At 55.0% G+C, this 10,567-nt stretch overlaps 1 protein-coding gene across 1 annotated transcript in view; it reads right to left on the bottom strand.

The window, feature by feature from the left end:
* Positions 1 to 442: 442 nt before the first annotated feature.
* The window catches only part of LOC106983011 (protoheme IX farnesyltransferase, mitochondrial), a 136,365-nt gene continuing 126,240 nt past the window's right edge, over positions 443 to 10,567 (bottom strand). The window contains exon 7 of the mRNA XM_027047284.2: positions 443 to 2,392. Coding sequence (XP_026903085.1) covers positions 1,986 to 2,392 — 407 coding nt within the window. The 3' untranslated portion in view covers positions 443 to 1,985. The remainder of the gene's footprint in view (positions 2,393 to 10,567) is intronic.

Raw genomic sequence — 10,567 nt, 5'->3', positions numbered from 1 at the left:
TTCTCACATGGAAGATCCCTGGAGAGACGACTGGGTCTGAGCGCTGACAAGCTGTGACTTCATTTGCTGCTCAGATAGATGGTGCACTGGCCACTGACCTTTTCCGAGCAGGAGAACGACAGGTCTGGGAACCCTGGAGGATGATGTCTGTGGTGCTGGTTTCGTAGGAAGAGGGGAGAGGCTGGGTGTTTCCAAGCTGAAGGTAGGGGAAGGGCGGGCGGGTCATGGCCCTTCTTTTATTAGTAATAAGCATGCTCATTATTGTTTCGGGTTTACAGGTATAAAAAATCCAACGCACTTCCTTCCACCACCTTGGGACAGAAATACCGATCGCCCCCCTCCAACCCCTGCTCGCTCCTAAAAGCGAGTCGAGTGTTAGCAATTCTGCCAGGCCCCGTGTCAACTCAGTACAAGGCGATCAAATACACGACATCACGCCCACTGCTGTTCTCACCTACTGGTTTATTGCAGCAGGAGAGAATGGAGGCATTTTACAAACCCGAGGGCTGCAACAGGGTGTAGACGTTCTTTGCAGACATTCCTATGCCACGTTCCCCACGGGAAAGGACCCGGATACAGCCGGGAGGTAATACCGCACAGAAGTAGAAACGGGGGTCACATGTTCTCGGCAGTCGCTTTAGACAATTTTGAGAACGGGCAGGCTGCAGTGACCGTTTAAATGTCGCCTTAAATACTCCCCACAATGAATCCCAGCAGTGCCCCCACAGACTGAGCAAGGAAAACACCCCGTTAAGCATCGAGACCTTCAGGCAAGTGGGATTCGACAGCGGACAAGGACCGTATGTAAAGGACGGACGGATGGAAGGGACCACACATGCCTGGCTCCAGGTTAGCTCGCACAACTCCCAGGACGGACGCATCCCCGCCCAGAGTCGGACCCGAGCTTCTGGCCAGCGGATGTACGGAGGCTGATTTCTGAGTTCAGAAGATCCCGGGAGAGAACGGCGTTTTCCACCGAAGGGACGCGAACGTGAGCCCTGTGGCTGGTTAGGCCTACTCACGTTTTTGTTTGTTTGTTTGTCTTCCCTTCTCCATCGGCCTTGAGAAGCCGCGCAGCAAACTGGCGGCTGACGGGGGACACGAGGAGGTCAGAGCCCGCCGGATGGCTGGTACGAAGTCTGGCGCCACCCTTCCAGAAAGAAAACGCTTCAGACACCTCCTGTATTTTCAAGTGAACTATATAAAGATGCCTTTGATTCCTTGGGAGTTTTTGAAATGCTGATACGTAACGGGGGTGGACCAGGGGCTGGCAGTCCCGTCTGGGGTCCCCTAGGCAACCGTTTGGAATTCTCCCTTGGCGATGGGCCGGCAGCACACCCTTCGGGTTCTATTATTGTTTGGGGGAGTATGCGGTTGAGAATATATGTGAGAAAGCTGGACTGGGGGCCCTGGCTCTTTCACGGGGAGGGCCGGCAGGGCGCACTTCCTCCGACGTGGCCCTCCGGGGACCTGAGGACACAGAAAGTCCAGACCGAGTACTCCTGATCAACGCGTCTGGTCACCAGGGAGCATTCCGACTGGCGGGCCGGGAGTGTGTGTGTGTGTGTGTGTTTGTCTGTGAGTGTGTGCGTGCGTGTGTGTGTGTGGCTAGAAAAGGAAGACGTGGACCTGTACCTCCCCGCAAAGAGGAAAATCAACGGGGAGGGGGCCGTCGGGGGTTAGAGGAAGAAATCTACAAAGACTCTTAAAGAGAAAAATACTCTCTCTCTATTATTAATCACCTGAGCCAACCCATTTCTCATTTGGGGCGCATCTTGGATGCTACCATTAAAAAAAACGTCGCGTGATCACGGAGCATCAAATCATTTTACAATCTCCTACCAAACCGGGCAATTTCCCTTCTCCGCTTCTAGAATTGACAAAATATTCTGGGCTCACCGCAAAGCACAAAAAAAAAGAAAAAAAAAAAAGTGCGTCTCCCTGTACGTTTTTTTGTTTTTGTTTCCCCACGCGCCCACCTGGGGTCAACCCCGAGGCTCCCCCCCGGCACAGGTCGCCCCTGGCGGCCGCTTGCAGGTGAGCATGAGCAGCAGAAACAGGGGCAGGTGCCAGAGGCTGCAGAAGAACAGCTTCCGGGAGCTCTTCCGGTCCGCGTCGACGTAGAACCGGAAGCCGAGGTAGGAAATATACAGGTTGATGGGGAGGGAGATGGCGGGGAAGGTCCACGTGGTGACGTCCAGGACGGGGGCGGCGGCGGACAGTCCGATCAAGGCCAGGCAGTGGCGCAGGGCGACGCGCCGGCACAGGGCCGGGTGGGTGACTGACATCATGCAGTAGCCGCCGCGGGAGTAGTCTTCACGGAGGCCCCAGCTCAGGGCGTTGAAGTGGGGGAACTGCCAGGAGTAGAGGATCCCTCCCAGGAGAAACGCTCCTGTGTGCGGGTTGAGGGGAAAAGGGGAGCAAGACACGCTGTCATCAGAGGCTTACGAAGGCATCGCTGCCTCTCGCCCGCAAAGCCCTTCTGGCCCCGAGGTGGCCCCTCCGGATGTCACCCGGATCTCAGAGTCTCTGCCCGTCCCTGTTCTCGCCTCCACCTTGTCCAGGCCTGGCATCGGGGGACAAGCCCGGGGGAGGGGGTAACTTCACACTCTCCAAGATTCCCCGCCCCCCCCCCCCACCCCACACCCCCACCGCGGGGCACTGGGCATCTGTGGCTCCCATCCACCCAGCGCCCACCGTACGTCCCAGCATCGCGACAACCAGAGGCCCCCTACACCGGTGGGACCTCTGCGCAGGGGGTGTGGGGGAGGCGGAGGCGGTCTCCTCTACGAGGCCCCTCCCCAGGGTGCCTGGCGGCTCCCTGCTCGCAATGACGGTGCTGAACGTAGCCCCAGCCGCCCCCCCCCCCCCACCCCCCCCCCGCGCTGAGCATCCTGGCTTTTGTCCCTGTCCTGGCTGCGTCACTGAGCAGAGCCAGGGCTCCCAGGGCAGTGTCTGGCACATTCCACGGGCCGGCGCCATGTGACAGGCAGGAGGTACGAAGACCGCATGTGTCAAATAGATGGAGTGACATAAAGGAACACGGTCCCCTGAGCAGAACGGGAGCCTGTGTGTGGCTCGGCAGCTTTTCAACGAGGACGTATTAGTATCGCGAGCACCGTTTAGCCCTTTTGTCTGGAACAGGGCCTCCCCTCCCCCACAGCGGTGGGATGAAGGCCGCCGCTCACCGGGCACCTATGGGGAGCCTTTCACACAGTTTACCTCATTTAATCCTGACATAGGATGTTAGGTAGGGTTCATGCCCCTTAGCGAACCATCACAGATCAGATGATGTTAGGTTCTACAAAAGGAGGTGACAGGAGGAAACAGAACGAGCCCGTGTGCTGTGAAGACAGCCCCCACGAGTCAGGCAGCCCACTCCCGAGCAGGCGACTCACTGTTCACTTACTCCCGCAGAAAGTGCCAACTGAGCGCCTACTAAGTGGCGAGCACCGTGCCGGGCGCCGGGGAGCACAAATCCACCCCTCCGGAAGGCGGCTCGCCATCGAGGCATTCATCAAGAGCCACACTACTGAGTCTGCGTCGGCACCCCACTGCCGTGCGGAAGTCCGTGCGATGAGGACACAGAACGAGACCCAGTGGAGGCAGGCAGAGAAGGCCTCTCAGAGGAGGGGGTGTCTGGGCTGAGTTCTGCGGGACAGGTGACCTAGTCCCGTGAGGGCTGGCGGAGGAAGAGGTGGTCACAAAGGGGCCGGAAGGTGCACGGTGTAGAGGAGGTATTACAAGGAGATGAGAACACGCGTTAGGATTCACGGAGCTGTCTATCGAAAGGGAAAGAGGTCAGCTGGACTGTACGATAATGGAAAAAACGTATCAAAATCAGAAAAGGGAAGCTAGTGTGGCTGGAGGGACAGGCAGGGCACGCCACCCCCACCTCGGCGGGGTGTGCCTTCCAAGCACTGGCTTGATCCCCAAAGCAACAGAAAGCCATGGAGACAGGGGAACACGTTTCAGCGTGTGTGTGTGTGTGTGTGTGTGTGTGTGTGTGAGCACCTGTGCGTGTGCGGGGGGCGTGAGGAAAGGGCATCAGTGTCACTTGGCCAATTTGAGAAAGAGCACGCTGGCGGGGCCCAGAGCAGGCACGGAAGGTTCCATCAGGGGCTGAGGAAATGAGAGGGGACGGGTGTTGCGGTCAAGGTGGTGACAGTGGGAGGAAAGAGGGACTTGAGAGGGATTTAGGAGGCCAAGTGGCAGGGAGTGAGTGTAGAGTAAATAAGGAGGGGAAGGAGAGGGCACCCCCTTGGTTTAGGGGCCCACGGAGATGCCAGCCATTCTATGAGATGAAAAACGGGGCAGGCTCAGAGAACAGCGCAGGAGCGTGACCTGGGATGTGTTCACCCTGACACGCTTCTGGGACACCCAGATGGCAACCAGGCCGTCGTGAAGAGGGGCCTGAGCTAGGATACGTCTCTGGGAGCTACTCACACCTGCATCTACCACTGGCTCAACCCCGCGTGCAGTCGTTCGTCGTTTCTGCTTCCTGCTTGAATGCAAAATTCCTTAAGGGAATGGCCATTTGCCTTTTCCGTCGCCTCTCGGGAGCAGAATACAGAAAGCGCTCGATGCCGCTGCAGTGGAGGGTCCCCAGAGGCATCATCAGTGGGAGCCCACGTGTGCAAAGAAAGGCTTTCCTAAAAGCCACCCGGGATCGGTGTGTTTCAGCACCGATTCGTGAGCCCACGGGGCAAACCACCCTCGGTGCCCTGTTCCTGACACCGAAGTGCTCCCCTGGGGGTCCCCCGCTGAGAGAGCTGAGGGCTCGCTCACCCACTCACTGTGTCACCTGCCCTGGCCGGCAGCATCCCGCACAGAGAGGCTGAAATTCTGTCACCACAGTCCTATTTCAGGTAATGAGGATCTACTGAGCGCACTCCACCTGCCCCCCGTCTGTGGGAATGTTCCGAGAAGGAGAGGGTGGATACTACCGCTGAAACACAACCCAGCAGGAGAGAAGGCGGTTTAAATAACTCAGAATCATTCAGAAACCCAGGCTGGGGCTCTAAGGTCCTGAAGGGCCCCTGGTGTGCACATGCCAAAGAGGATCAGAAGGAATGAGCCCTTCTTTTAATCTCTTATCTGTACTCAACAGCGTGGGCCGCAGAGGGACAAAGGCGGCGGGCTTTCCCGTCCCCTAAAAGACAGAGTGGTGATTTTGTTTTTTTGTTTTTTTTTTTTTTACTCCTATTGTTCTGAGCGGGAACTCGCCCATTTCTGCATTGAGTGTTAGGGGGCAGTTGCAGCATCTCGAGTAGAGCTCGTGTGGGTGCAGACCGCGGGGCAAGGGGGCCTGCTCTCGGACCCAGTCACAGTTCCTCGTGGGCTCCGTCAGTCAGTCAGTTCCCCTCCGACCTTCAAATATAAGGAAGCAACGGAGACTTGATGGGAGCGTCCCCATTTCGGCTGCCAAGTCCCTCAAATCCCCTTTAACCTTCTCTACAAATAACATGATACATATATGGCAGTTCAGGTAAACACGCTCCCATTTTCACGCTAACAATGGAAGCGGCCACTATGCGTGGAATCCACTCACTTGGTGACCAGATGGCGGGCGTCCACCGCAGGCCAGGCCGAGCCGTGCTCCAAGTCTGGAGGGAGGGGCAGACATAAACCCGTGTGACAGTGATGGGCGCTATTCAGAGAACGGGGGACACGCTGGGGGCAACTGGGCACTGACGGCTCAGGGACGGCCTTCCCAAAAGCGACATCTGCGGCAAGGCCCAACTAAGTGGAAGGTGCACCGCATCGGGCCCTGCGAAGGGTCGCTTTGGGTAGGTTTCTGGCACGGTGTGGAGGCCGCGGCCAGAGGCAAGGAGCTAAAGCACGGGGCTGGGCCCCGCGGGCACCTGCAGACCGGGTCAGGTGTCATGGGGGGGATGGGGGTGGCAGACACCGATCCTTGTGCCCAGGGGGGGACGCTGGGGCACACACCGGAGAGTGCGCTCATGGTGGATGCGTGAAGCGCTCGACTCTCGGCCATCTGAAGTCTGAGGTGCCTCCAAGCCATTCCAGTTAAATGCTCCGGGGCTGTCACACGCCAGGCACTGGGGGGAGGAACTCTGTCTCTCTCTCTCTCTTACGCTCACGACAACCTCTTACAGATGAGAAGATTCGTGAACGTGCCCCACCCAGGGGTCTTCAGCATGACTGGCACCTCCTTTTATTTAGTTATGTAAAGTTTTAATTTATTTATTTTGGGGGGTGGAGGGGCAGAGAGGGAGGGAGACAGAGAATTCCAAGCAGGCTCTGAGCGGCCAGCGCAGAGCCAGGCACGGGGCTCGAACCCACCAACTGTGAGATCGCGAACCGGAGCCAACACCGGGAGTCGGACGCCTAACCGACCGGGTCACCCAGGTGCCCCAAGCAGCACCTTCTGTTAGACAGCTGCTGCCCCTACAGGGGACATACAAGGACTGCTAGGGGGTGGCTGCAGGGTGCCAATGTAAAGGCTGACACTGCAGAACAGGCAGCGGGTTTGCTGGAAGGAAAAAAGGCATTTGCTGGTTTCTTAGGGGGTCCCGGGACCTTAAAAAAAATAGTTTGCTTCCATTAGAGACAGATGATATTGGCCTTGCCCGGGAGTATCCCTGGGGAACTGGAAAGGACAGAAGGGAAGGCTGGATGCCTCCTCTGTGTGCTGATGGAAAGGCAGATCATGAAGGGACCAGTAAAGAGGGGGCGCTGGTGGCTCCTCAGGGACTTGGGGACCCTGTGAGGTCCTGGCCATCACGTACGTGGAGTAGCCCACCCCGGCTCAGCCCGGGACGGGGCTCACCCCCAAAGGGTCTGAGCAGATTACAGGCTGCAGTGAGGACAGCTGGGGCCCAGGGGGAGGCGGACAAGGCTGAGACACCGAGAAGGGAAAGCAGCGGTGACGGAGAACGGGGCGGGGGAATCGCGGAAATCCTAGCTGTTCTGCTGAGGAGCTGCCTCAGCCAGGAAACCAGACTGGAAAGGGTTAAGATGATCAGGGCCCCGGTGTGGGCTCCTGCCTCTCTCAAAAGCCCTCTCTTTTTTTGTGTGCCCACTGGAGTATTCTGTTTTGCTCAATATGCATTTTCGGTTATGCTTCTGCTTAAAATAACATAATTAAAAAAATCATTTTCATAAGAGAGTAGCATGCTGCTTTTCTGTGCGAGAGGAAATTGGGTGTGGGTTTGGCTCATGTCACAAATGAAAGAGCTTTAGAAATCACAGCTTAGCCTTAATGGATCATAATCAGAAAACCACCACCCCCACAAGCTTCTACTCGATGGGCTGTGTGCAACTGCCTCTCCTCGTAGGAAAGATGTAAAACAAATTGCTCTCTTCATCAAGATAAGGTGACCCCGGAGCAGGAAGGCTTGGATTAGTTCTGGGGCTGTGGTGGAGCCCACCTTCCTTGTGGGGTCAACACGGGAGCGCTCCGTTTACTGACTCAAAGGCCTCACCTCAGTGCCACCCACCCCCAGAGCCATCTGTTTGTACTGGGCCTATCTTCTGGGACACCGGAAATTTGCAGCGGGCCCGCTGCGGGACAGGCGTGGTCCGTTCTCCGGGCCCCGCTTCCGGAGTCTGGCTGCGGAGGGGGACGGCACAAAGGGGGAGTGCTGCCTCTGGAGGTCACCTTAGGTGGAGTGCTTGTGGGCGACGCACAGGAGGAAGGCCCATGTCAGCCTCGGAGAGATCAGGGAAGGCTTCCTGGAAGAAGTGAGTCGCAAACTGGGATCAGAGGACGGTCTCTGAGTTCCGATCCACTCACACAAGCCACGCCTTTTCTGCTTCTTTCGGATGTGTTTTCTCAGTTTCCTGCCCCACTCTGTAGAGTCTTTGAAGCAAATATTTGTTGGTCTACGGATGCATAAAACACTGAAAATCTAGGATGTAGGTGGTGTATCTGTGGGTATGGTTCTCTGGAGGGCAGCAACCTCCTGGGATCATGACACCACAATCCCAGCTCAAAGGCAACTCGACAGAATGTCCAGGTGTCCAGGACATTCTTATTTTCCTCCATATACAGAAAACGGGAGAACGGCACATACCTCGGGCAGGCCGTGTACGTGTGCAAAGGGCCGCAGAGAAGCCTTATCTCGTGGCACCCTGCTCTGACTGGGGGGGCATATTAATATACTAATAGCAGGTGGGGCAAGGCTAACTAATGTCTTCCTAGTGGCCCTTTGCAAATACAGTAAAACCTTGGTTTGCAAGCCTAATTCGTTCCGGAATCATGCTTGTAATCCCAAACACTCGCGTATCAAAGCGGATTTCAAAACCACTGGCTCTGTTTGTGATCACGCGACATTCGGCGTCATGAACCACTCGCATTGCAAGGCATCAATCACTCTTTGATTCAGTTAAAACTGATTGGAAATGTTTGCTCGTCCCGTAGAACGCTCGCAGAACAAGCTACTCGCGACCCAAGGTTTTGCTGCACATGCATTTTAAAACCCTCTCAAAACACCTGCATACCAACTGAGGGGGACCTCACTCATTGTCCCCTCTGCTCGGGCTCGAGAAACAGCCTTGTCCATGGCACACGTCCATCATTTTGTTGGCAAACAAAGCCAAGACGATCACGGCCGAATGGTTTCCCAAGAGGTAGGAGACAAAAATCTTCAAGTTGGAGCTCTGAGTCCCCGAACGTGCTCTTCGGAAACAAAATTCCTTTTGGGATGGAGTTCAATGGTTTCAGCTTGCTTTCTGGGCTGCCCGGTGGGCCCACATTCATCCCCTTCCCACCTCCACCCACACCCATTCACTGTCATTTACCACCCAGCCAGGGCCTCGAAAAGGACAAAGAAACCGCTCCTGTGAACCCCAGTGCTAGGTTTGGGAGGTCTTCCTTCCTCGGTACAACAGGCTCCCTCTCACCTTGGCCCTTGGCGGGCGGTCTGTTCCACGACTGGTTGTGTTTGTGCTTTCAGGGTTACGTGGTGATGTAAAGTGGGGGCGAGCTAGGGGGAGGAGAGCCAAACCCAAAGCTTCATGGGCACAGATTCCGAAGCCTTTCTTTTGAGGGCTGACACAAAGGGGCCTGCGAAACAGGTCGGCTTCCACAGTGTAAGCCACTGTGCACCCACCGGGCACCGTGTCAACCAGAGGCTGCCCTTCCAAAGCCATTTTGTTCATCTCCTTCAGGAAGGCACTGGCCCTGCCCCCGAACAGCTGTGACCGTGATCAACTGGTCAACCCAGCACAACTGATCTTGAGACTCGACTTCCCTGGCTGTACCAATTGGCTGGCCTTCAATTAGACCGTCTGTCTTGGGTCTAACGTATTACACCCAACGTATTTCTAGTACATTCTTTCTCAGCCTTTTGCGTTTTCTGTCTTTGAAGAGAATAGGGCTCTGATATTGTTTGGTTTGCTAATATTCCCATGAAGATGTTCCTTGTTCACCCTGTCTTTAAAAATATCATTTGTCGGGGCGCCTGGGGGGCTCAGTCGGTTAAGCGTCCGACTTCAGCTCAGGTCACGATCTCGCAGTTCCCGAGTTCGAGCCCCAAGTCGGGCTCTGTGCTGACGGCGCGGAGCCTGGAGCCTGCTTCGGATTCTGTGTCTCCCTCTCTCTCTACCCCTCTCTCACTCATGCTCTGCCTCTCTCTCTTTCTCTCCCCCTCTCAAAAATAAGTAAACAATAAAAAAAAATTAAAAATATCATTTGTCTTGGGGCGCCTGGGTGGCTCAGTCAGTTGAGCATCCGACTCCTGACTTCTACTTGGGTCATGATCTCCCACTTCGTGAGTTTAAGCCCAGCATCTGGCTCTGCACTGACAGTGTGGAGCCCGCTTGGAATTCTCTTTCCCTCTCTCTCTCTCTGCCCCTCCCCTCCCCCCTCCCTCTCTTTCTCTCAGAATAAATAGAAATAAACTTAAAAAAATAAACTTAAAAAAAAATCATTTGTTAATGCGACCTCTGAGAGTAGTTATGGAAAAACCTCACACCAGATGAACACAGACACTCATTTTCAAGTTTGATTTCAGACCAGGACGTTCCAGGACATCTCTTGAAGTGTTTGGGTTTGGCAGTGCCAGGTACTTAATACGCCCTCAATAAATATTTGTTGAATGAGTGAGGGAATAAATTCCCCCCTTTCCTAGTCTATTTTCTCATCCTGGAATAAAGGAGGTACATAAAGTGAAACAGTATTTAACATTTTGTAGTTGACCAGCTGAGGCTAAAAAAAAAAAAAAAAACAAAAACGCAATCTCTTTTTTTTTTTTGTTACTAAAACCATCCATCTGCCAAATGTCACCTCCTGATAAGAGCCTCGGGCTGAGTCCTCATTTGTAACTGAATGTTGGCTGACATAATTAATGTTTACCACACAACAACATTTGAATTACAAACCAAAGGCAATTTACACATCAACTCTACGCAGAGCAGAGCAGAGCGGGTCACCCTAGCCTGGTCCACTGAAGTCCCGAAGTCCCAAGACCCGGGATTTAGTCACATTTGGGAAAACAGAATCTGAGCCTTTCTAAGAAATGGCAGAGACGGGGAGGGAGAGGTGGCTTTGGCAAGGAGGAGGGGAAGGTACTTTAGAGGCCCGGAAGATAAACTAAGTCGT

This window comes from Acinonyx jubatus, chromosome E1 (genome assembly GCF_027475565.1).
Source record: "Acinonyx jubatus isolate Ajub_Pintada_27869175 chromosome E1, VMU_Ajub_asm_v1.0, whole genome shotgun sequence".
Classification (NCBI taxonomy): Eukaryota; Metazoa; Chordata; class Mammalia; order Carnivora; family Felidae; genus Acinonyx; species Acinonyx jubatus.
The sequence above is the reverse complement of the archived record's forward strand: the minus strand, read 5'-3'. Positions and strand labels throughout refer to the sequence as shown.